We start from the raw sequence: 24786 nt of genomic DNA on the forward strand, positions 1-24786 counted from the left end.
TCTGGTCGAAACTGTTGATCTGAGTCCCGGCTTCCTTCCTGAGTCACTGCTGGTTCCCTGTACATTTTCCTTTATTTCACTTAGCATAGCCTTCACTTCACTTTTTCCTCTATTTTGTGACCATATTCAACCAATTCTGTGAGCATCCTGATGACCAGTGTTTTGAACTCTATCTGATAGGTTGGCTATCTCTTCATCACTTAGTTGCATTTTTTTCTGGAGCTTTAATCTGTTCTTTCATTTGGGCCATTTGTGTGTGTGTGTGTGTGTGTATGTGTGTGTTGGCACACCTGTTACATAGTAAGGGGCAGAGCCTTAGGTATTCGCCAGGGGGAGAGGGAAGCAACTACATCACTGCATTATGACACTGTATGTGGGGGAGGGGTCCAAGAGGGAACAGTGCCACTTGCTCAGCTCTAGGCTGACTTCCAGTCACTTCCTCCACTACCCACAAACAAATTGGGCCCTCCTGGTGCTGACTCCCAGGTGGGTGGGCTTGTGCACACTCTAGGACCCTGTGGTCTCTCCAGCAGACTCTCCTGTGAGACTGGGAGTTCCTCTCACTGCCACAACCTCCACATGTGTTTTCAGTCGGAGGTTTTGAGGCTTTATTTCCCCATGCTGGAACCCTGGACTGTGCAGTCTGTCTCACTCCCCAGTTGTTCCTCCCAGTTTATCTGCATGCAAATGTGGGACTGCCTGCTTCGTCAGCCACCACCTCATTGCCCCAGTTCTCCAGCCGCCACCTTGCCGCAAGTCCTCTCTGCCCAGCTGCCCATCTGTGCCCTTCCTACTGGTCTGGATGAATGTTTTTTCTTTAACTCCTTGGTTTTTGGACTTCCACACAGTTCAATTTTCTGTCAGTTCTGGTTGTTTTTTGTTTTTAAATTTGTTGTTGTCCTTGTTTTGGTTGTGTGAGGAGGCACAGTGTGTCTGCCTATGCCTCTGTCTTGGCTGGTGGTCCCCCACCATTTTTTGTCATCTCCATGGTACCCAGACCGTGTCATGACTCCTGTAAAATAATGTGCTCTCCCATTTCTTTGTGCAGCATCCATTTAAATTTAAAATTCTCTGTGACCTTGTCTGGTTATTCTTTACATTCCCAAATCACTGTATGCAGACTCTACAATGGACTTACAATGTGGAATTTACATATTCGTTTACACATCTGTTTCCCCACTAGCCTCAGACTTCCTCATCTGGAGAACACCCCTCAACTCTGTCACAGGACATTAAGATTCCTTGAAGGAGCGAGGAAGTGGATGAATTTACTAAATGAATAGAAATCCGTGTGTCCTCTTTCCCATGTTTGCTCTATTCATGTTTTTCTCTCTCTCTATGCTGTCTCCCTTTCTTTCTAACGAATTGTGAACTTTCTGTATGTAACGGTGTGTTCGGGAAGTTCCTAAAATAAAAATTTTCAACTGAGATTCAAAACAGTATAGTGAGTGGAGGGGCAGACCATTCTGTGTTAAAAAGGTGACCAAATACCAGTGAGAAAAGACTTAAATCCTCACCCTGTTTAGGGTGTTAGAGAAGAGTGGAAACTGAGGCAGGGTTTCACAAGAATTATTTTGGAAAGGCCCACTGGTGGGCTGAGTGGGAAGCACCTGGGGCCCAGCTCCCACCGCAAGCTGCGGAGACATCCCTCAGCAGAGCCTCTTGGTGAACTTGGATGTGTGTCTCGTGCTGTCCAGGGCTACCGTGGACTAGCCTCTCCCCTGCCCCCAACACCCAACAGCGGGCAGTTGCCCAGGTGAGCTCTCCAAATGGCAGGTGCAAAGGAGAGGTCGATGCTGCTTTGAAATGGGCCTGCATTCCGAAGCTAATGTTGGATATGTCTCTATACAGATCCCGAACCACATTTCCAAGTCGTCGACTGCCAGAGAGGTGAAGGCCGCTGTCAAGAATATTGTAATTATATGGAAACGCAGGTGGGCTACTGCTCTAAGAAGAAGGAAGCTTGCTGCGTGATTCCGGCCTGAGGCTGCTGACTGGGGAGCCGAGCTCCATCCCCCAACTTGTCCCCCAGGCCCAGCACCCACCCAGGTGCAGCTGTGGAGGGGAAGGACCTGAGCAGACAGGAGCTGACATTGTCATCTGTGCCAGGAAGTCTCGACATCTCATGGTAGCCAAAAAAGACCAAAATGGGCTACACATAGTCTTACTCACATGATCTTAGAGAAAGTAGCTGGGCTGGAGACGCACAAAAGTCTTCAAACTCACATACTCTTTGCTGGTCATGTAGAGGTAATAAAGTTTCATAGGAAAGCATTCAAGTATTTCGTCCTTTCATGTTAAAAGTATGTTTTAGTGTCTGCCTTTGTTCTAGGTACTGACATGTTAATGAATTGAGAACATGACTATATGGGGAAGGTACATTAAATAAATAAAAACAAGGAAATGCTACATATTCTGGTATGTGGATACATCCAAGGCAATATGTGGAGAAGATAAATATAAGGGAATTTAGAAGGGATTCTGGGAGATATTTGAGCAGGACTTTGGAAGATAAGTAGGAGTTTGTTAAGTGGGAGAGAGAGGCAGATGTTTCTAGACGAAGGTAGATTTTATAGAAATGCATGGAGAATTCCATGAAGATGGAATTGCTAAGGAAGTTCAAAAAGAAGGACTAACTCCAAGTACCTGATGAGGCTAGTGTGGGAATACTGTGTGAAATTGTCCAAGAAAAATATTATGCTGAACACCTTGGACCATTAAACAAGAGAAGGTCGTCCATTGCTCCAAGCCAGTGGCATCAACAGAGTTTTGATTTTAGGATATGTACCCTAACGGAAGCCTGGAAAGGTCTGAGACTGGAAGCAGGAGCACCAGGTAAGAGAAGAGGGCAATGGGTGGAGCCCAAGGACACCCATCCAGTGGCAAAGCGGAGACAGGAGCTTTGGAGAGAGAACAGAGGGGATAACCGAAGAGGCCAGTTTACGGGTTTTGTGTCCGAGAGGAGGGAAAGCTCTGTGCCACCCAAGGCCGCACAGAGGGAGGACAATTTCTTTCTGTGCAGCCTCTCTGTGCAGCCTTGGAGGGGCCTGGGGAAGACCAGACCAGCTCCAGATGCGTCCGAGTTGAAGGCCTGGGATGTGCACCCGTGGGTTTCTGAACCCAGAGCCATGGGGCTCGGACAGGGGTGAGGGGGAAGAAGCTTGGTGGGATGGGAGGCAGCCCAGGACGGGAAGAGGGGGCTGAGACCACACGAGAGGAGACTGGGCTTCAGAGAGCTCTGGGCCTAGGTCAAGTCCACCACCAGTACAGCCTTGGCTGCTACGCGTGAGGATGGTCGTGTCTCCTTCTAGGTGATGGGAACAAACACTAAGGGAGGTTTTCTACTTGTCTTTTTTTTTGTGTGTGTGTAAGGGTTAAAATAGTGAAGATGTATAAGACCCAAGTGAGGGGTTAATGTGTCTATGAGGGGAGGTTTTGGAAGAGAGCACGAAGTTGAGGTGACAGAGAAAACCAGAGGCCTCCCTGCAAATAGGTCACCCTTCTCCTTCAGCCCCACAGACGATGGCCTCATTATCCTCCACACATCCACTCCTCCATTCCACGAGCAGGCAGCAAGCGCGCATGGCTCCAGGTCCTGTTCTAGAGGCAGGAGATCCAGTAATGAACCAAATCCCCCCCATATTCAGACAGCGCACACTCAAACTGGGGAGCCAGGTGATAAGCAAGATATGTAGGTAAAATGCATGATATATTAGAAAGTGATCAATGATAACAGAAAAAAATGTCGGGCAGAGAATACAACTTGTCGGCAGAGGGCTGTATTCGGAGGAAGGGATTAGAGAAGGTCTCACCAAGAGGGGAGATGTTGAGTCAAGACTTGAAGGAGGTGAGGGGTGGCCCTCCATGGTCTGTGTCTGGTGGGCGGTGACATTCCAGGGAGAGAAAAGGACACGTGAAGGAGCAGCAAGAGGTGGCCCATGTGGCTGCAGCAGCAGGAGCCCAGGGCAGGCAGAGGGGAGGGGAGGTCAGGACATTCTATACTAGATTTAAGTTGCCTCAAGAAAGTCGTACAATGAACAGAAGAAGGAACTTCCTGGGCATTAAGATGACAAAGCAATAAAACAGGTTACCCAGAGAGATTTTGGAACCTACTTTGGGATTCAAATGAAACAGGTAAAAACAGAGTGTTTTTCTACCATTCCATGGTAATTTTGGCAGTGCTGCTTGAACAAATCTTATGGGTTGTCCAGGTCAGATCTGGGTCAGCGACTCCATTAGTTACACCGTGCTGTTCTTGGCCCAGAAGTACATGACCTCGGGCTTTATGGACACCTGCTGTGCCCCAGGTGGGAGGAGACCGTTGCTGCAGCAGGTGGCTTCAGGTCATTGCAGAGCCTGTAACTGCTTGCCCAATGGCATCTCTTTGTGCCCTCCAAGCCCACCAGCCTCACACAGTGTGCTGCCCTCCCACCGCACCCCAACGCCTCCATGGGCTTTGATCCCTCCAACTCGTCCACCCCCCAGAGACTCTATGTCTTCAGACAGTCTGTTTCCTCCTCGGCGCCTAAGACCTGCTACAGCAGGGCAGGTGGGCGGGCTCAGTCAATCATTATCCCCACTCAGCTCCTACGACGTCAATAATGACTGCACCGAACCTTGTCTTCCTATGCGCACGAGCGTGGTCGCTCCTGCAGGCCTGCCTTGCTCAGAGAGAGCTCACCTGTCCCTCCTGAGTCATGGGAAGCAACCTTACTGGACCCGAGGGTCCCTTAAATAAGAACACAAATGAAAATGTATCTGTCCAAGTGAAGAGAGACTGGGGTTATTAACGCACCATCTGTCTCTTTCTTGGTAGACCAGGACAATGCCCAGAGTCAGAGAGCAGCGTGAGGACATCAGGCGTGAGGCCTGAGCCCGGCCGTGGGGAAACCAAGTGCAGCCGCAGGTGAGGCAGAGTCTGAAGTCCAGTGTGAGTGCACAGAGGGCGCGGGGTGCCGCACGGGGCCAGTCGTATGCGTTCAGGAGCTGGGAGGCACCTGTGCTCTCTCTTCCGCCTGCTGTTTTCGCTCTTCCACGCACCGCCTGTGGGCTCCTGCCCTGACGTGCCCCAGCTCTGCTTCTCCTTCCTCTGAAACCTCCGAGAACGTCCTTGAAGAACTCTCATCATTACCTCCTACCTGTCCATACGGGCACCCGTCATGGGCCAGTTATAATTCCTCTTTCACTGCAGGACAAATTAAGGGCCAAGGGCCTAAATCAGGTGGAGATCAGATGATATACCCAGGACCCGGACCCAGTTCACGTCAAGCCAGAGATTCAAGTGTGGGCTTTTTGTCTTGCACAACACTGGTATTTCTAAGAGAACACACGTTTGTTTGCAGAATGTTTCCCAGCAGCCCCTCCAGGAGCTAGGCACTGGACGAAACAGGGGCGAAAAGCTCCCCAACAAGCTCGGGGACAGGAGTTGTCCCCGCAGGAGGGCAATGGCTCTGTATCCCCAGGTGGCCCTGTACGTGAGTGTGTGAGCAGAGGTAGTAGCTCTCCTTGCAAAAGCAGATACTTGGGTTCTAGTCCCAACCCAACAGTCGCTGTGTTGGTGGTTCGTGTAACCCCTGATGAGCACAGTGGACCAATATGTCCTTCTAAACCCAAAGCCTTGGGGATGATCTATGAGCTGTATTCGTATGAATGAGGAGTTCACCCTGGGGAGCAAGCGGCAAGACCACAGATTAAACAGGGGTCTGCCCCGGAGAATGTTGCATAAGAACCTCAGCAGACAAAGGAAACGTGGTTGCAGAAGGAGCCCAGTGAGCAGCCTGTGAGGAGTTATGGTGAGCCTGGAAAGGAAGGAAGACCCATGGCACAACTGAGACAAGAACCTGGGGTGGGGGTGGGGCCCTGGGGAAAAGGTGAGCGGTCACCCCGGCCTTCTCCCTGGCCCGGCCGGGGGTCTGGTGAGTAACTGTGAGCTGCACGGGGGTCATGAAGGAGGGTCGTGTGAGTGACGACAGTGGGAGGGAACACCCAGAGCGGCTTCCAAGGCTGCAGGAGAGGAGGCTGGCAATGCTGATGAGTCAGTTTGGTCTTTATTTGGAGCTACAGGAACAAAAACAAAAGTAAGACCCATGAGAAACAACCCATGTGGACTCTCTAAGAGGAAGTCAGTGGGAAAATCATTTCCAAGGGATATTGTGGTGAGAATCCTTAGCCAAAGAAAAGAATGACTTCGCCCAGACAGAGTCAGGCAGTGGGGACCCAGTTCACTCCGCCACTTGGTCTAAACCCAAGGGTTGTGTCGCGTAACTCCAGGGGCTGGGGACCACTCGAAACAGACCATGGTGGGTGAGAAATGCTGCAGTGATGGTGAAAGGGTCAGGAGCGAGGAAAGGTAAGAGTGAGGGTGAGGACGACTTTGAGAGGGAAAAGATGAACCGGGCCACCTGCTCTGTGCAAAAGCACAGACACTGGCAGGTGCGGCATCAGAGAGCAGCCCACGGGCAAAGCCGCAGGGTGTGGGGTTGAAGGGCACAGTGACACTTTCGGTCCTCGGGACAAACAGTGACCTTTGCAACAAGGACACACGAAAATGGCTTTGACCATGCCACCGTGAGAGAGAGAAAATAGCACCTGGCATTCCTTCTCTCAAACAAAAGGCAATCCATCTAGCATAGAAAAAAAAGTACATTTTATGATATTTCTGATGAAATTTGAAATCTGATTTTCATTTGGATGAAATATTCTCCCCGGGTCCTTGCATATTTCAGAATGAATTTCTCTTTTACCCATGGAGGATAACCAGCCATGAAACCAAATCCCTGCTACATAATTTCCCTCTCACAAACTCAAAGATGTGGCTGCTCCTTTAGCATTGGGGGGAGGGTAAGAAATACAGAAGGCAGCGATGCTTTTGTTTTCCTATAAAATGCCTATTTCTGTAGGTTTCTTTTCTTTTTGTTTGTACCTCAGATATGCACAAAGACATATTTAACTGCAATTCTCATTTTATTGGTTTTATCTGAAAATTAGTAAGCCTTATGAACTGTCTCATTCTGCCAATTTCCTAACTCATAAGTGGTTTTGAAATTGTATTTCCCATCATTTTTAAGGGGTCGTTGTCATGTAGTAAGGACCCCCATGATACCCGTCCTCGGAACAGTTTTCAAGCGTGCACCAGGACTGTGGGCTACGGGCCCCACCCTGCACCCCGCCTCCCTCCAGCCCCCAGTCACCACCACTCAACACCCTTTCTCCCCAGCAGACGGTCTGTTTGCGTCCCAGGAATTCCACAGCCTTTGGGTGGACTGTCCTCCTGACTTTCACGTTCCACAGGTCACGCCCGTGAGCGGCTCTCAGGTCTGTGTCTCCCTCCTCCTTCGTCGGGAACGTCAGCTCCAGGTCGACCCTGACGTTAGCAATCTAGCTTCCAGAATGTCCACCTCTCCTTGCTAGCACAAACATTTCCTTTCTCTTCAAACTTGTGTGTTTTTTTTTATCTTAGCCTGCTGTGGGTTTATTTCACCTTGTTTTGTCCTTCTTGTACACTTGTGTTTAATTAACAGGGGCTGTTTTTTAAATATGGGGGACAGAATGGTTTCCTGATTCCTGCAGTGCCTTTTTCACCGCTCAGCTCGTTTCCTCAGTCTTCTCAATGACACTTCCTTATCTTTACTTTTCAGCATTTCCTCGTGCCCTCCAATACTGACTTGAGGTCTGTCTCTGCTGGAAAACATGCATTGGTTTCGCAGATATTGGTGACCACCTATTGTAAGACAGGCACTGTCCCAGCAGCTAAAGATACAGTAAAGAACTTCCTGTCTGGCGTAGCTCAGTGGATTGAGCGCAGGCTGCAAACCAAAGTGTTGCAGGTTCAATTCCCAGTCAGGTTACATGCCTGGGTTGCAGGCCATGACCCCCAGCAACCGCACATTGATGTCTCTCTCTCTTTCTTCCTCCCTTCCCTCTCTGAAAATTAAAAAAATAAAAAAAAAAGAACCAAGCACATGAAAGCTCTGTCTGCACGGAGCTTACTTTCCAGTGGGATACATAAATGAATGGAGGGGGTAAATGGCTTTGCGCACCGATTCTTGGAGACCAGCGGAACCTTAACTCTGAATGTCAGGTGAGTGGGAGCCCTAGTGCAGTTCTGTCTCCAGCCACTCCTTTACCGAAACGGTCAGACCGAAAGAGGGAATGAAAACTCAAGAACATGTTGGGCGACAGCCCTTCAGCCTTGAGGCCCTCCCAGCTGACCCAGATGGAAAGAGGGCAAGACCTTCTCCCTCCTGGGCTGCAGAACGCCACCACACCCCGGAGCCTGGAGGCTCCCGTGCTTTGCGTCTGCGTCCGTCCGCCGGAGGAAAAACGGCGTCTATCTTTCAGGAGACTGGAGTGGGGCTGCGATTCACCACGTCGTCCCCAGTAGCTGCCTGTCATTTACCAAATACACCTCACTGCAGACGTGGTGCTCAGAATTTCACTTACCCCATTTGCTGACCCCAGACAATTTCCCGAGGCAACTCTCATGGTTTCTCTTGGCCAGATGAGGAACCAAGGTGGACATCAATGGCCAATGTAACGTCTGGTTTCTTCACAAATGGGAATTCTCTTTTGAGGCCGTAAAGCAGTAGAAACAGGCCTGGACTGAGCTTGTTAGGGGCAGGGCAGTGAGGGGGCTGTCCTTTCCCACGGGCTTTTGTAGTGACTGTGCAGCCCGCCCTTCCTGTGAAGTATGGAATATTGACATCAGCCACATCAGCCCACTCCGGAGAGTTTCTCTGGCCAAGGAGTTCCCAGGTGCTCCGCTGTTAGTATTGAGTGTCCATGAGTTACATGGCAGCCTAAGTAGCAAAGTCAAGACCATCCATGATTAATACATGTGAAAGAAGGTAGATTTGAAATTACGACCAAATATGTGAAAAAAAAAACACTGCTACAAACTGGAGCTGTAGGTCTCCTCGAACCTGCCTCCCTATGCTCTGTTCCTTAACTATTAAAACTGGAACCATAACTGACCTGCTGACCTTCAGGAAAGGCTGAAGAAGAGACAAAATTTGTGAAAGTTGATTTTCAACTATAAAAAAATGTACAAAAGCAAGGTATTGTGATTACCTGATCCTATTAAAAAAAACAAAGGTTTTTCTGTTTGATCATCATCATTTAACTTCTAAGTCACTGCCTCATGTTTCCCATGAAGCCAAATCAAAAGTCCATAAATACCATGGAAACACACACCATTTTTGAATCCACAGTAGCATATTATTACGAGGGTCTTATTCCAATCGGAATTTTTCTGGCAGTTCAATCATGTGTCAATTTCATTATTATTGTATTACTGTCAGCACATTCTATACATCAAATCGAAGAACTGCATAACGTTCTGACTCTAACGGACCTGAACCCACCGTACTTTCATTCTGCAGGTGGAGAAGCCCAACCCCTAGAGGGAAGAAGAATCTGGCCAAGGAGCCTATCGAGTGTATTAAGATTTCAGAGACTATTGCACTGGTTTGGATACATTCTCCATTTTATAAGATTAGTGAAATATTTTTTATTTTGTTTGGAAATGTGGCCGACACCCAGTCCTTTTCTTTTCACGGATTTTTAAATAATTGCCTCAGGGAGACATTTGTCCTAAGTCCAATAAGAATCATGCGTTGCCTGCCACCTATAGGCAGAAAAGTGGAAGTGAAAGAGTTTTACCTTGGATTTCAGAACTACCCGCAGAGTGTATGTATTCTGTGGTCCATGGTGGTGGGCATCTCGTGCATACACGTGTTTGTCTACATAGCATCACAACCCGTTACCTGGGAGACACCTTGCATCTGGGCAGAGGTCTGGCTCCTGTGTCTTCACAGGAACTATTCTTCACAGGTGCACCAGTTTCTTTAACATGAGGAGGATCGTAACAGCACAATCATTAGTAGATCCTTTCTGTTCTGATAGTATATGATATCAAAAATCCTCATGGTTTTTTCTTTTACTTCTAGTAACATATACTCACACACAATACAAAATTTACCATTTTAACCGTTTTAAAGTGCACACCTTGGTGGCATTACGTACATTCCCGACATTGGGCAGCCACCATCGCCACCTAGTCCCACATTTTATCACCCCAAAAGGAAACGCCCAGTAATCAGATACTCCCCATCCCCCCGTTGTCCCAGCCCTAGGCAACCACTCATCTACATGCTGTCCTCATAGATTTGCCAGCTCTCCCCATTTCCCATCAAAGGAACCACACATGTGGCCTTTTGAGTCCTCCTTATTTCACTTAACAAAGTTTTCGAGGCCCGCTCATGTGAGAACGTGTATCCGTATTTCCTTCCTTACTGCTAATGAAGGGTGCCCCACTGCGTGCCTGTCCCACACGCTTGTGTATTCACTCGTCGGCTGATGGACATTCGGGTTATCTCCACTTCCTGGCTATTGTGAACAGTGCCGCTATGAACATCCATGTGCACATTTTTACTTGAATCTGTTGTCATTACACGTGTGTACACATACATATATTTGTAAATATTGGCTCGCTCGTAAGATAACCCTATAGTTAACTTACTGAGGAAGCAGCAAACTTTTCTATCGTGGCTGCCCCATTTGACATTCCCACCAGTGACGATTAAGGGTCCAATTCCTCCCCATCCTTGCATCCTGCTATTCTCCAGTCTGCTGCTGTTGTGGTTTATGGCCACCCCGGTGCATATGAACTGGCGTCTCCGTGGATTCAGCTGCATTTCCCTAGTGACCATTGGCATTGAGCGTCTCTCTATGTGTTTGTTGGCCACCTGCATTTCTCCTTTGAAGAAAAGTCTATTGGAGTTCTCTGCTCACTTTATTTTTTAATTGGGTTGCTTGCCTTACAACTGTTGAACTGCATCAAGATTCTCTGTTAATACACATAAATGTTTTGCAAACCCAAGCGTATCTTTTCTCTCTTCTTATTTTGTCCCCTTTGATGTGAATGTGACGCACCTCAGAACAATTACCTTCTATATTGGAACCAGCTGAGCTCTAGCTCCTTCCAACCCTGTAATTATAGGACTTTATGTTCCTATGACCAGATTAATGAGATTGCCCAATGGGCTCGATTTTCTAGTTCGTCGTCCTTTGGAACGGCACGCCTGAGCCTCCAGAACCAGTAATGCAAGCCTTCCTCAGCAGCTGCCCTTCAAGTCTGTGACTTGGAATTAAAGTCATATAAGAAATTTATTGGTGATAAATCCTGATAGCATTCATTTATTTCTCCCCCAAATGAGCTGATTTTCCAACATAGCTTATAACATTTCCAAACAATGCAGGAAACAATTTTCAAACTCTTATTTCACAACAACATTTGAGCAGGAGCTTTCCTGCTAGGAAAAAAACACCTTAAATCTTTCCTAATTCAGTATAAATAGCAAGAATAAATATGCACTTTTTATGACCTCGTAAATATGCAAGGTATAAATATGCAAGGTATGCATTTTATACCTTGCATATTTATTTACGAGCATTTGTATTGAGAACAAATGCTCCCTGGAAAAAGAATTTCGTATTTTAACAGATTTATTATTTACAGTTCGGGTCTTATATGTACACACACACACACCCCCCTAGATATCTATTTTATAATTACTTAATTCATGGTTATGTACAAGGTGACCTGTTGATTGCCAAAGAGAGACAAGTAACTTTTAGTTCCCAAATCACTTCCTCTTAAGTCCAATTTCCATATATTTTTTAACAAGATGGAGAAAGGCCAGTGAGTCAGGGTATTCTTTGTTAGGACCCACCCACCATCTTTGCTTAATCTTCTTTAATCTTAATATTTCTTAGTCTGTCGTCTCCAAACCGAATGCCTGGCCCTCACCTCTTCTGGTTACAACATGGCTCCCCTGTGGCTCGCTCGCCTGCAGAAGCCTGGGCCACACCTGGCCTCCATGCGCCAGTCAACGTCCACGTTCCAGCTGAGTGTCGGGGGCAGGCATGCTTGCTCGGACGGGGCTGGTTAAACGAGGTGGGAGACCCCCTGCAGCTGCGGTGCAGGATGAGGAAGGAAGCGCTCCAGGCACCTGCTCCAAACATCTCCAAGACATGTCAGCTAAAACAGGGCAAGTCCAGAACAATCGGTACAGCCCGCTGCTGTTCATACAGAAAGGAGGCAGAGATGCCTGTGTGCTTACGGGCACAGAGACAGCCTCTGGAGGGACTGGGAAGAGCCTGGTGACAGCCGTCACGAAGGCCTGGCGACAGGACGGGACGGGAAGGAGAGCTGGCTTTCACTGCTGAGAAGGGAACTGCGAGGGAAACACATCGAAGGGTGCTGGGTCTCCTCCAGTCACGTCGGGCGAGTGTGTAGCTACATCAGCTGGGCGCTTCGGCATCCACCTTGAACTAGACCTACATGAAGCTATCCTTCCAGACCCTGCTCTGATGCCGGCACCCTCGTCTAGACCTGCCTCACGTCCCCCTCTCAGCAGGACCCCACGGGGTGCCCCCCACCCCCACACACCGCAGAGCTCTCCCCAGTGCCTGGTGACGTGGCCTTCTGTCCCCCACTGCACTGCTGCCCCCGGGGGCCAGGAAAACTTAGTCAAATGAGAGAATAGTCTACCTTCTTCCCCTGAACAACTTCCTGATTTTTAATACATAGATCCGGTTTGCCAGGTTTTTTAAATAATGCTGTATGTTTTCTCCAGCAGTTTCCCTCCTTTTTAAAACACCGAGTGTGGGTGAGCAGCACCCACGGCGGTGTTCTGTGCCCACTGCTGTGTGGGAATGGTGCTGTCCCATGCTCTCTGTGGCACACTTCTGCTCTGTTGACCGCTGTGAGGGGGGAGGAAGCTCGGATAGACGGCCTTGAACCTGTCTCCTGGTGCCTGTGGGGCTCTGTCTGCTGGGACTGCGTGTGAGAGGGAATCTGTGTGTTCCGCTTCTTGAGGGCAGAGAAGACGTCTCTGCCCGCCTGTGTCTCTGTCCCCTGGCATACAACCTGGGGCTGAGCAGTCGCTCCCGGCGACTGGTTCCTGCTCCACCTCAGCCTCGGTTTCCTGAGTTACGGTTCACGCCCTGCTCCTCTGAGCAGGAGAGCCTGTCTATTTTTAGGGAGAAAAGCACTCAGAGCCTTCTGCCCACAGCCTTACTCAGCAGACCAGATACATGTGCTCATGCCTGATCGGTGTTCCCAAAAGCCTATAAATGTCCCCTTCCCGTGCGGCCTGCTCTCCACTCCGCTGCGCCTGTTGGCACATTCGCTCTCCCACCCAGGAGGGCCGGGCAGGCCGAGGGAGACCGCACCCATGAAGGTCCTCTTTCTGTTTGCCGTTCTCCACTGTCTGGTCCCCAGGACCTCGGGTAAGTGCGTCCCTGCCAGCGTGGGAGCCGCCTCTGGCCCAGAGAGAGGAACCGGGGAGGTGGGGGTAGGTGGTGCGAGAATTCACGCGTGTATGTGTCCATACGGGGCTGCAGTGTGTCCGCGTGCTGTCCCGACACACAGGGGGAGCCCCCTGGGGCTCAGCTCTGGGCTGTTTTCATCCCCCCACGAACTGTCAGGGTCGCACTAAAGGCAAAGGGGCGCCTCTGCTCCAGGACCAATAGGAAGCGCTCGTGCAGCGCGAGGAGTCTTTAGAAGGTGACGGCAGTCACCAGGATGTCAGAGCTGGAAGGGACTGGGGACCTTCCGTGGCAGCTCCACACTCTGGAGGCAGAGGAGACCGCCCCGGGAAATGCTCTGCTGGGCCAGTGGCAATCACAGTCCTGGGGGGTGGTCGCATGGAGCCCATTTGACAGGTGAGAAAACCGAGGTGTGGCCGGTGACGTGCATTGTCCAAGGAGAAACAAGGCATCACTGGGACGGGCGAGGCTAGACTCCTCCGCTGCAGACCGCTGGGCCGGCAGCCCTTCCTCCTGCGTCACACATGGGGCCGAGCAGTCGCCTCCCTGTCCTCCCCAAGCCTGGGAGGACGTGGGATCGGAGGTTGGCCTCATCTGTGGCTGAGACGGGGTGCAAGGCTGTCAGACTCATGCAGGCCCAGCGCTGTGGGTGTTTGGGGGCTTTTTAGTTTTTCAGTCACCATCGCCGGCATTTGCAGACCTGACGTAAGACCTTTCTTTCAACTCCCTCGTTCCCACGGGGCAAAATGACCTTTTTTAAAATTGACGAGTAACATTACATTCGTTTCTATTCTATATCTATTTGATATCTATATATTACAAACTATTCAGCACATACATCTAGTTAACACCCATCACTTCACATAGCTATAATATTTTTTCTTGTGACAAGTATAAAATATTATCATAATGGGAACATAGGTACTTGTGTTTGACCTACACACCCGTGAGTTATGGTGGAGACGTTTTATTTTATGCTTTCCATTGTAGGATATAAAACTAAAAATTAAGGCTCTGGCTGGCATAGCTCAGTGGATTGAGCATGGGCTGCGAACCCAAGTGTTGCAGGTTCAATTCCCAGTCAGGGCACATGCCTGGGTTGCAGGCCATGGCCCTGGGTAACCACACATTGATGTTTCTCTCTCTCTTTTTCTCCCTCCCTTCCCTCACTAAAAATAAATAAAATCTTTTAAAAAACCCTAAAAATTGAGCTGAGAACTATTTCCAATTCTCCCGGGGACTGAGACTCACCCCTCCATTACTCCACTGTCCCCCCAAAACCCTCCTGGCCTTCTCTAATGCCTTCACTCACACCCACCCCCAGGAAGCTGGAGAGCCCTGGTGTTCGGTAACAATGTAGATTATCGTTCCTGATTTAGAGCTAGGGGACCGATGTACAGGTGCTCTTGAACTTGCCCAGAGAAAGTCAACATTTTAAGAACAGAGTCAACCCTTGGGGTCTGGCTGTGGGCTGGGCGCCACCTTGGTTCTCTGCACGAAGGAAATACCAGCTCTGTTCTCTTGCACCTACAGGGGATATTCCGCCTGGAATCCGAAATACTATCTGCCTTTTGCGCCATGGGACCTGCAGGCTTTTTTTCTGCCGTTCTGGTGAGAAAAAGGGGGACATCTGCTCGGATCCTTGGAACAGGTGCTGCCTATCCCCAGACGCGGAGACCTGAGCTGCAGGCTTCTGGAAGGCGCCTGGGTCTTCAAGGGCCCCCAGGGCTTAGCGGCCTGTGTGGCTTGTAGTAGGTGCTCAATAAACCTTTGTGGATTTAATCCAGCCCCAAGGGCCAAGGTCTAATGAAAGAATTTTCCTAACAGCTTGCTTACTTTGCCTTCCTCAGTTTCTTTTTAAGAGCCTTAGAATTTTTGTCATATTCTACTTCCTTTCCCTGTTCCAGAGAGGACCTTTTAGCTGCCCACCGATGACGGTGCACTTGAAACCGAGGCTAAACTATCTCACCTCTTGAGGGACAGAATTACAGCCAGCTCCCTCGCCTCTTGTCCAGATGTGGCCGGCACGCCATCAAGGCCAAACCCCAGCCTGGTTCTGCCTGTCCCCAGAACCCAGCGGGCTCTGCCTGTTTCCCCGGTCACCCCCAGTCACAGCCCCAGTAGGTCACATGGTCGCAGGATTTTACTGCTTTCAGACATCTACTCCTAGTAATTCCACTGGATTAAGACAATCCTGTGTAGGAATGGGAGGGAAATGGGAGTCAGAAGGTTAGGCACACTGCCCCAGGTGAGCAGTTTGCAGGTGGGGCTCTTGGAACACCCCCTCGGCCAGGTGCTGCTTGTTCCATGTCACCTCTGAAGGACCCATTCCTGAACAATGAAAGCAAGGCCGGGCCCCTGTTCACAGGATGCCCTGAGCTACCAACCCTCCCCTTGTTTTTCTCTGGATCCCACCCCAACGAGTTCCTCACACCACCCTTGGAGCCAGTCACCCCAAGAGTGGGGAATGTTAATCACACGTGAGAAATGTGCAAAGGTAATAAAAGCAAACGCGCTGATGTGTAAGGCCACATGCCCGGTTTTTCCTGCACGGATAGCTGCACAGGACACCTTGCTTCGATATTTTGGTTCCTGCCTGAACGCAGGGCTCGTGAAGAAGCCGCGCTTCCGCCCACAGTCCCCTAGAACACAGGCTTCTGGCTCGCGGGTCCCAGCTCAAGCTCCGCGAGTGTCTGCAGTGTCTGGGGCCTTTGATGTTCTGAGTGTATCAGACGAGCCCACGGGCTTTCGGGGAGCGGAGCCTCCCGGAGCCTCGGGCACTGGCGAGGAGCCCTGTGCCATCCCCCCCCCCCCGCTCCCCGGGGGGCGGGACAGAGGACCCACTGCAGACCTGCTGAGCGGACCCAGCGGGAGAGTCCGCCCCCCAGGGGAACGCAAGGCACGTCAGCCAGGCAGACGCAGACCCTGCCGAGAGTACCGGCAGTCCGTGTCCAACACCTCTGTCCACGCGGAGCGAGGAAACAAAACCGCGGGGAAGGAAGGGCCGGTGCCCGGACTCCGGGAAGCAGGTCCGGTTCACAACACCCACTGCGCCTGCACCGTGGGCCAGCTGGTCCTTCCTCTTGGCCTCCTTTCCTTCCAAAACCGAAGGAGGGAGCTGGTACAGACGTGTGAGACCCCATCACAGCCCACCAGGCTGCGGGCGCTGGCTCGGTGCTTCACCTGCGGCCCTAGGTGGGGTCTCCACCAGGTGACGTGGGGGTGGTGGGCAAGAGGCCCCCGCAGCACCGTGCGTCACCTGGACGCTGGCTGAGGGGGCAGGTAGGAAGGGGGCAGGTAGGAAGGCCAAGGAAGGAAGGCCAGGGGAGGGAGGGCCGTCCAGGTGACTCCAGTGGCCCCATACGAGCTGATCCGATCCTTTGTTTATTCCATCCTATGTCAAAGCCTCCCCCAGACCGGGATGCAAGGTTTTGCACCCCCTCTCTGAAATATGGGACAAATTACTTCCTCTCCGCCCCATCCGTCTCTCCATGTTTAAAAGCATCGCTGTGGACAGGGCCTTAAGGACCTCGGTGTGGTCCTAAGAGAACGGGGAGCCCCAGAGGCAGACGGACCAGTTTCGCAGCGAGCAACTACGTGGACCACAAGCAGCCGCCGATCCCGACGGTGACCAGCAGAGGGCGCGCTGCCACCTCCGCCGCCTCCCACTGGTTTCCATAGTGACTTGTGAAGCCGGCCCAGGGGCTACAGGAAGAAAAGCGGGGAGGGCTCGGGAGGTACCGATTGGTGGTCAAGGAACAGTCGGGGTGTAAAGTACAGCACGGGGACGATAGCCTGTAGGCTTGTGATGCCGACGCAGGCCGTCAGATGGGTACTTGGTGAAGGCTACGAAGGCCTAAAAGGCCTAAACACCGCTGCACACCGGAAACCAACCTAGCACCGTGCGTCAAGTGTAACTTGAAAAGGAAAGATGGGGCAAGCAGCCGCTGGGGATCGGAGGCGGGCTGGGCCCAGGGAGCCTGCCTTTCCTGGCAAGGGCCAGAGTGCAAGGTCTCAGTCAGCCCCGCCCTGCCCGGAGTTCCGCCGCAGGTGCGTGGGGGTGAACTGAAGCCGCCGCGGACGGCGGGGTCCGGCTGCGTCCCGAAGCATCGCGCTGTGCGGCTCTGCTCACTCGGGAGCCGGCGGGGCCGGCCGCAGAGCTGTGCACGGTGGAGGCGGAGCCTGCCTGCTGGCCGACCCTGCCTGCTCGCCGCCCCTGCTGACTTCTGCAGTTTGGACGCCCCCGGGGCCCAGCGCGGGGCACCCTCACCTGCGGGGGGCGGGGCGGGGTGTGTGTGCAGGCAGCAGCAACGCAGCAGGCCGAATAATATGCTGTTGTATGTATGAGGAGGACCCAAAATAACCGGGAATTACCTTCTGGAGGGCGGCCCCTTGCAGTACAGACTTCCCCCGCTAGGTGGGGCTCTAGGAACAGGCCTGTATCGCTGTGGGAAGGCTGCATTGGGCTTCAGGGAATTTTTTTTTTTTTTTTTTTTTTAAGACGCATTTGCCCATTTCGCGGTGGGCGATTTCCGAGTGCATCTGCTTGCACCACACACTTAATGTTCAGCAGTTTTTGACCATAAATGGCATGACCCCCATGCCCTACCCCCAGGGACAGCGGGTCCCCAGTCCCGCCCGCCCTCGGCAGGGCTGGATGCCAGGGGAGCTGCCGTTTCCAGGGCTCCTCCCCGCGGGAAGCCAGTGCAGGTGACAGGCCAGCACTGCAGACAGTCACGAGTCTCCCCTGCAGGGGAACGTGCCTGCCCTGGATCAGTCTGAGGATTCACTCAGGGAGTGGCCCGCCCCACAGACAGGCTGGGGCGGAGGGCAGGGGCAGGGGCAGGCGGTGGCTGGGTAGCTTGCGGGTCCCCCAGGGCATCCAGATCTGAAGGAATTCTGGTGTCAGCCCTGAGGGACCCAGGGACGCTCTCAAGGTTTCCTTGCTGCGCCGCCTCTGCCCGCCACCTGGTGCTCGCGGAATCTTCCTCGGCCCCAGCGTCAGGCCGAGTGCTTCGCCTGCGTCTGGCTCCGTCACCTACGGCGCAGCCACGAGTGTCAGCATCACCCACGAGACACCTGGGGCTCAGAGGTGCCAGGCTGCTGGCCCAGAGCCACACAGCTCCAGGGGGGGCTCTGTCCACGCCCGCCCGGGGACTTTCACCAGGCCGATTTTAAGGCGGCAGAGGCCTGGCTGCGGTTGGGTATGGAGTCCAGGGCGGGCCCAGGTAGGGCCCCAGAGTGGCCCACGCCCTCCCATCCGGGAGATAACCGGGAAGCTGTGTTTGCACAATGTCCTCGAAGCTCTCCTCACTTCGTAAGCGCCCACATGACAGTCGGCGTGGTCACAGCTGTGTCAGGAGGAGACGCGAATGACGGGTTTCTTTTCCCAGGACACCCTTCATCCGCGGTGGGGGGCGGGGGGCCGGGGGGGCGGTGTCTGGGCTCCAGAGACAGGTGAGGACGCGGCCCAGTCCCATGCAGCTCCAGGCAGGCAGGAGGGGCTGCAGCGGCTGTGTGAAGCGGTGGGGCCTTCTGCCAAGGCTTCTGCAGCCCTGGCTTTGGGCAAGGAAGGAAGCGAGGTGTGGGATTCCCGCGGCCACGGCGCCCGTGGGAGGACTCCCCTCGAGGTGGTGAGGTCTCAGCCCAAGACCGAGCGGCGCTGAGAGACGAAGGACCACCGTCCTCCCTTGGGAGCAGGGGGCAGGCAGGCTGGGGCAGGTGTCTGAGGACGTGGGGCCACGACCTCTGCTGGCGCCTCAGGTGCAGGAACACCTGCCGGCCGGGGTGTCCGTCTGCAGCCCCACGTCCCTCTGTCCCTTGGCAGCGTGAGTGGGTGGCAGCCCTTCTGCTGGGACGCCAGGGAGAGGTTTGAATCTGCTGTTTGGATCTCTCTGCCCGAAAACCTGAGAGGAACTGGAGACACAGAAGCCCGGCTCACAGCAGCCGCACAGGCCTTGACCGTGGCCTTTGTGGGCCCTGGGACTCCGCAGATGCCCAGTGGAGCTGGAGGAAGGGTCAGGCTCAGAAGCCAGACCTTCCAGAGGGCAAAGGGTGGTTCCAAAGCATGCCTGACCCCACAGTGGGTCCGCAGGGCACAGGAGGTGGCAGCGACAATGATAAACTTGATGAAGCCGGGGGATGGTTCCGTGCCCCCCAAAGAATGGGACTTTGCACAGTGAGTGGGCAGCTAGGGCCCCAAGCAGGTGGGACGCACGAGTGGGAAACAGGGAGGGCTGGGGCAGCCCGGGGTCTGCCGAGAGCCAGCCTGGCCCCGGCCCCTGGGCGTGGTCTTGCGCCAGGCGTGCGTCTGAGAGCAGGACGGAGGAGCTGGGGCTGAGGCCAGCTGGCCCAGCGGGCGAGCACCACCCCTCCTCGCTGTCTGCAGTCAAACCAGACATTGAGAAGTGCCCATGAGCACCCTTGGCCCCACACCCGCCCTAGGCTGCCCCTGGCCCCCATGGGGAGCCCTGAGCTCCCCAACATAGGACATGCTCTCCGAGATCCCTCACACCAAACCCCTGGGGAAACCCCGGCTGCAACCATCTCCTCCTTGGCACCAAGCAGCCCACGCCGTCTGGACCCCCCAGCTCCCCAGGCTGTTTGCTGGACCCAGGACACCACTGAACTTCTCACAGCGTTCGCCCCTGCTGTCCGGTCTCAGGAGGCCGGAGTCCCCCCCTCCACCCATGGGCTGGGCATTTCCCCTGTGCTCCCTGCACCTGGCGTCTGTCACCTGCCCTGCACCTGCCACCCCGTCCTCCGTCACCCTCACCTGCCTCCTTTGCAGCCCAGAGCCTGTGTCGTGGGCACCACTAGTTTTTGAATGTTCAGCTCAATGTCTCCTGCACATCTGTGGAAGGGAGGGAGGGGAGGACAGCCCAGTGGGTGGTGTCAGGAAGGGCGGCTTGGACCAGCCCTCCCGGGATGCGGGCAGGGCCCAGGACTCGGGCTGCCCCGCTCGGGAGCAGGGTTGGGGGCAGGGCAGGGCAAGGAAACTGCCTTCAGGGAGACCCCCTCGCCGGTGGTCCTGGGTGCGCAGCGGCACCTGGAGGCGAGAGCGTTAGCACTGAAGGAATCCCAGAAGGAAGGGCCGAGCTTCCGCATCCTTCCGCCTTTCGTGACGAGCCATCTGCCCAGTTCCTTTCCCAAAACCCACGTCTCTTCCCTCCACGTGAGCAAAGCAGGGCCGAAGCCAGAGTCCCTGGGAGAACAGGCGGGGGCGGTGGGGGCAGGCGAGGCCCCAGGGAGGCCAGTTCCCGCAGCGAGGCGGAGCGGGAGACGCAGGGTCGGGGGCCTGCCCCGGGCGGCCCGCCCGCCCGAGCAGCTGACAGCCAAGAGTCACGGTGACTCACGGGACTGAATGTTCGGGTGTGGGGCTTGGCACCAGGCGGGGCGCCCCGCACAGGGGAGCCGGGCGAAGGAACCGGAAAAGAGGCGCAGCTCACTTGACTGCTGTCACCACAGGGCTACCGGGAGGGACCCGTGGAGCGTGGCTGGGGACCAGCCTCCCGGCGAGGTCTGTATCTCTCAGCCAGGGGACTGTCCCCACCGGTAGGAGACAGGCTTCCTCCGGGCCTGTGGTTCTCCTGCCAACGGGGCAGCGCTTGGGATTGCCCGTGGTGCCCCGGGCTCCCCACCCAGGGGTCTGACGGGCTGGTCTGGGCGGGCCCTCGGCTGCGTTTGTGAAGGAAGGACAGTGTCTTCCAGGGCCGGTGTCATAGCTTAGATGCCTGCAGGCAGCCGTCAGACGCACAAATGCCGCCAAGCAGGGCAAGTGAGACGAAGTGCTGAGGTCTACACATCAGGAAGGCCTGACACTCCGACGACACAGAGTGTCTGCCCCCTGAAGGGGCCACCTTCCGGAACAAAAGGTCCTGTATGGTTCTAGCTGGGGAAAGCCTCTGATTCTCCTGTTTCCTCGCCTACATCAGGTTTTTAGAGACATAGCTGAGCTCAAACAACAGCGACAAGTCAAAAGCTAGGAGGTCACACACACACACACACACACACACACACACACTGATGTGAGCCAGTGCAAGCAAGCGCCGGAAAAGTTGTAGCAACCAGCAGCCCCACACCATCGCCTCGAAGGTCCCGCTTTACGCTGCATCTTAAGAAACCAATGAAGAGTACAGGAGGGCGGTGTGGAGCAACGCGTTATCCTAGCCGTTGGCAACACAGGAAAGTTACCCCGAGGGGAAGAATTCACGAAACGTTAACGTAATGACGGTTGCTGTCCTACCCGTGACCCACGGGCCTCATGCAGCCCAGGATGGCTACGAATGCGGCCCAACACAAAATCATAAATTTACTTAAAAACTGGGTTTTTTTGCTCATCAGTTTTCATTAGTGCTCGTGCATGTACTGTGTGGCCCAGGACAACGCTTCTTCCGGTGTGGCCCGGAGACGCCAAAAAAAAGGCTGAGTTCCCCATGGTGTAGAACATGGCCTTGCAAGACAAAGTCCAACAAGGGAAATTGAAATACCTGTCAGAATCCCCAAATGGGGGGTGTTTAACGTAGACAATTGGTGGACAGGCGACAGGAGAACTGAGAAGCTGGGAGTATGGCGGGTCGTCTCAGGACTGGCAACAGCAGAAAGACACGACCATCCTTGGGGACACAGGACAGACAGGAAGGCAGCAATGGTCCCAGTGGGGTGCGGGCCACTCCACAGATGCCGGGGTCACAGCAGACCTGCTGGGGGCCACGGGGACCCCGAGTGAAATGGCTTTTCTGGGAGGAAGCAGGAACACAGAGAAGATACCTCCTGAAGGACAGGAAGGGAAGTGCCCTGGCTCCTCACTGGTTCCTGCCTCCCGCTCTCCAGCCAGTGCGTCCCTTTGGCCAACCCCACGTACGGTGGCCGGAGGGCAGAGGAGCCTGGGAAATGCACGCAGATCCCTACACCTACAGTTCGGAGCTGAGCCTCTTACTGTCTGGGTGGCCGAGGACAAAGCACCCGACCTCTCTCAGCTCAGTCTCCTCACACATAAAGCTGAGATGATGCTCGCCGTGGCCTGTGTAATGAATACAACAGGCTGGTGACAAGGTGAAATGATGGAGCTGTCCACCCCCCACACACTACGCGACGATGAAGAGCCAGAACCTTGGATTCCCTCCCTGGGAGCCCAGGGTCACGATCTTTCAGCCACCTTGCAGCTGCTGAGCAGCCCTCCCGAGTCGTTCCTGCCCGAGGGACCCCTGTACGCTGCGAGGGCCACGTGGCAACCTGCAGTTCACCTGTCAACCTCATATCGTACACTCACAGGGCTTTCCTGCGGCTGGACAAGGCTCACGGCACTTTCCGAGCCTTACTGCTGGGAACAGACGCTCTAGGACTCCGGCCATCTATCCCAGCAGGTAACACAGGACGGAGGGGCCAGTGGACGCGGAAGAGGGTCCCGCTCCAACCTGAGTGCCCTTCCCACCCCACCCCACCCCACCCCCGCAGTGCTAACCCCCCACCGAGAACTGGGGTCAGCCACACCCCCACTCCATGTTGTGACAGCAGCCTTCAACAAAATTAGAGGGACGTCAGACAGGAACCAAGACGTTTCGTCTCTCCTCCCAACCCGATCGATCGGCACAGAAAAACACCGACTCAGACCTGGGAGAAAACCCGGGGCCTCCGTCCCAGGAGTTTGCCGGCCCTGCACGCCCGACACCCGGTGACTCGAAGGGGCCAGGGAGTGCGCCCAGCTCCCATCGGTGTCGTCACACTGCCCAGACGCAGCTCATTATCAGACAGCCACATGTGGCCGCTGTTACTCGAGGGGCGGGAAGCATTTTCCACGTGAAAAGAAAGGCGCAATGTGTCAGCACGAAGGCCAACCACCAGTGGCTGCCGGTGGTTCTGCATGGGAGAGGAGAAGGAGCACTGCCACCCCCTCCTTCTGCTGTCTGGGGTCTTACCACAGACCTGCCTGGCATTCACAGTGTCTTTAAAACACAGACATGCTCCGAGGGGCTGTGCCGCAGTGCAGGCTGCGGCTCCTGGTACGTGGAGAAGGGGCTCCCCCTCCCCCCGACCGCCCAGAGATCCACTTGTGAAATAGGGACGTTGCGTTAGAAACACCTCCAGTCTTGGAAGGGTCAGAGCAAGGGTTCCCCGGGGAGTCTGTTCTCCACGTGGGAAAGCACATTCCCAGCAGGGGCCCGAGGCTCTGCTGGCCGCAGCCCCGGGCTCCGCGGCAGCCGGTCTGACACTCCGCAGCACCCTGCACAGCCCTCGTGCCATCCTGTGGAAGACGGGGGGAGGGCTTGCCCACACTCAGTGCCCAGCCCACCCCGTACTCACTTCCTTCCTAAACTGAGGAGGAAAGTTAGATTTCGAAAAGACACAGGGCCTACAACTCCAAATTCTGAAATCTGCTACCTGAATTCACCCTTCAGTGTGAATTGCCTTCCTTGCGCGTTCCCGCAGCCCGGTGCTTGAGCCCTCGGTATGGCGCCCATCAAAACTCACCCTGTGTGGCTCCTTGGGCTGTGGGCCCACCTGCCTTGCCCTCCATGGGCGCTCCTCGAGGGAAAGGACCAGACCTGGTCCCTCCTCCACCCCAACGACCCCAAGCACATGGCACTTGTCCCTCCCTCCAGCAGGTGTTCAGAGTTTGCTTACAGACTCCGACCCATACGCCAGGCCCCGAGCGTGTGCTCCTGGGACCAGCACACCCTGGGACGGCGGCGGGGCCCTGGTGGCTGCATTCACGAGAGGCAGCGGCCAGACAGCGTCAGGTGACTTCAGACCCCCGTGAGTCTATTGACAAAATAACCCGTTGATAGGATTCCTTAACGTGTAAATCTAACCATTAGTGAAATAAAGACAGCAGCTGGCCCACTGAACATTGACTCTGCATCCACAGGACGTCTCCTGCTCCCGGGACTTCCTTGAATGGTCATGCGCCATGAGTAACCGGAGGTCTGCAGTGTATCTTCTAAAGGCCCTCATTTGCATAGGAAGTGTCACCCGCAAGGAGGAGATGCGAGGCCCTCCCATGTATCATCCCGGCATTCTCTTTCTCTGATGAAAGAAAATGAGACACCTTCTTGACTCATGAACTGGGCAGTTTTCAGACGACAATGGAGAGGAAGCTGTGTTTCACCCAAGTCACAGCACCGCGTGATGGCTAAGGGGCATGGGCTCAGGGCCTCAGGAATGCCGCCCATCTCTCCTCCCTTTCTTCATCACCCAAAAGTTGGTCCTGTTTTTCCTCAATCTCAGGTGTGCCTGTGCAGCCTCGGGGTGTGGGCCAGCCTGAGCTGACACCTAGTTCTGAGTGTGTCCAGGGCTGGACCCATGAGGTTCCCAGGTGGCCACAGACACTCCCGGGGTTTTAGGGAGAAGGCAGAAAGCTTGGAAGTACCGTAGCGGGGATCAGTCATCTCCCAGGGACACGCCCCAGGACCGACCCAAGAGGAGGCAGGTCCTTCCCATCCCCATCGGCAACCA

The 24786-nt window shown here is 54.1% G+C and overlaps 2 protein-coding genes across 2 annotated transcripts in view; both read left to right on the plus strand.

Annotated features, from left to right (window-relative positions):
- The window catches only part of LOC123807447 (sperm-associated antigen 11B-like), a 6074-nt gene extending 4089 nt beyond the window's left edge, over positions 1 to 1985 (plus strand). Inside the window, exon 3 of the mRNA XM_045821265.1 lies at positions 1852 to 1985. Coding sequence (XP_045677221.1) covers positions 1852 to 1985 — 134 coding nt within the window. The remainder of the gene's footprint in view (positions 1 to 1851) is intronic.
- Positions 1986 to 13238: 11253 nt separating this feature from the next.
- On the plus strand, positions 13239 to 15014 carry LOC123807449 (sperm-associated antigen 11-like). The gene is made up of 2 exons (XM_045821266.1): positions 13239 to 13293; positions 14866 to 15014. The coding sequence occupies exons 1-2, from the start codon at positions 13239 to 13241 to the stop codon at positions 15012 to 15014; spliced, it is 204 nt and encodes a 67-aa protein (XP_045677222.1).
- Positions 15015 to 24786: the final 9772 nt, after the last annotated feature.

Source organism: Phyllostomus hastatus, unplaced genomic scaffold (genome assembly GCF_019186645.2).
Source record: "Phyllostomus hastatus isolate PE091 unplaced genomic scaffold, TTU_PhHast_1.1 phas_scaffold_46, whole genome shotgun sequence".
Lineage (NCBI taxonomy): Eukaryota > Metazoa > Chordata > Mammalia > Chiroptera > Phyllostomidae > Phyllostomus > Phyllostomus hastatus.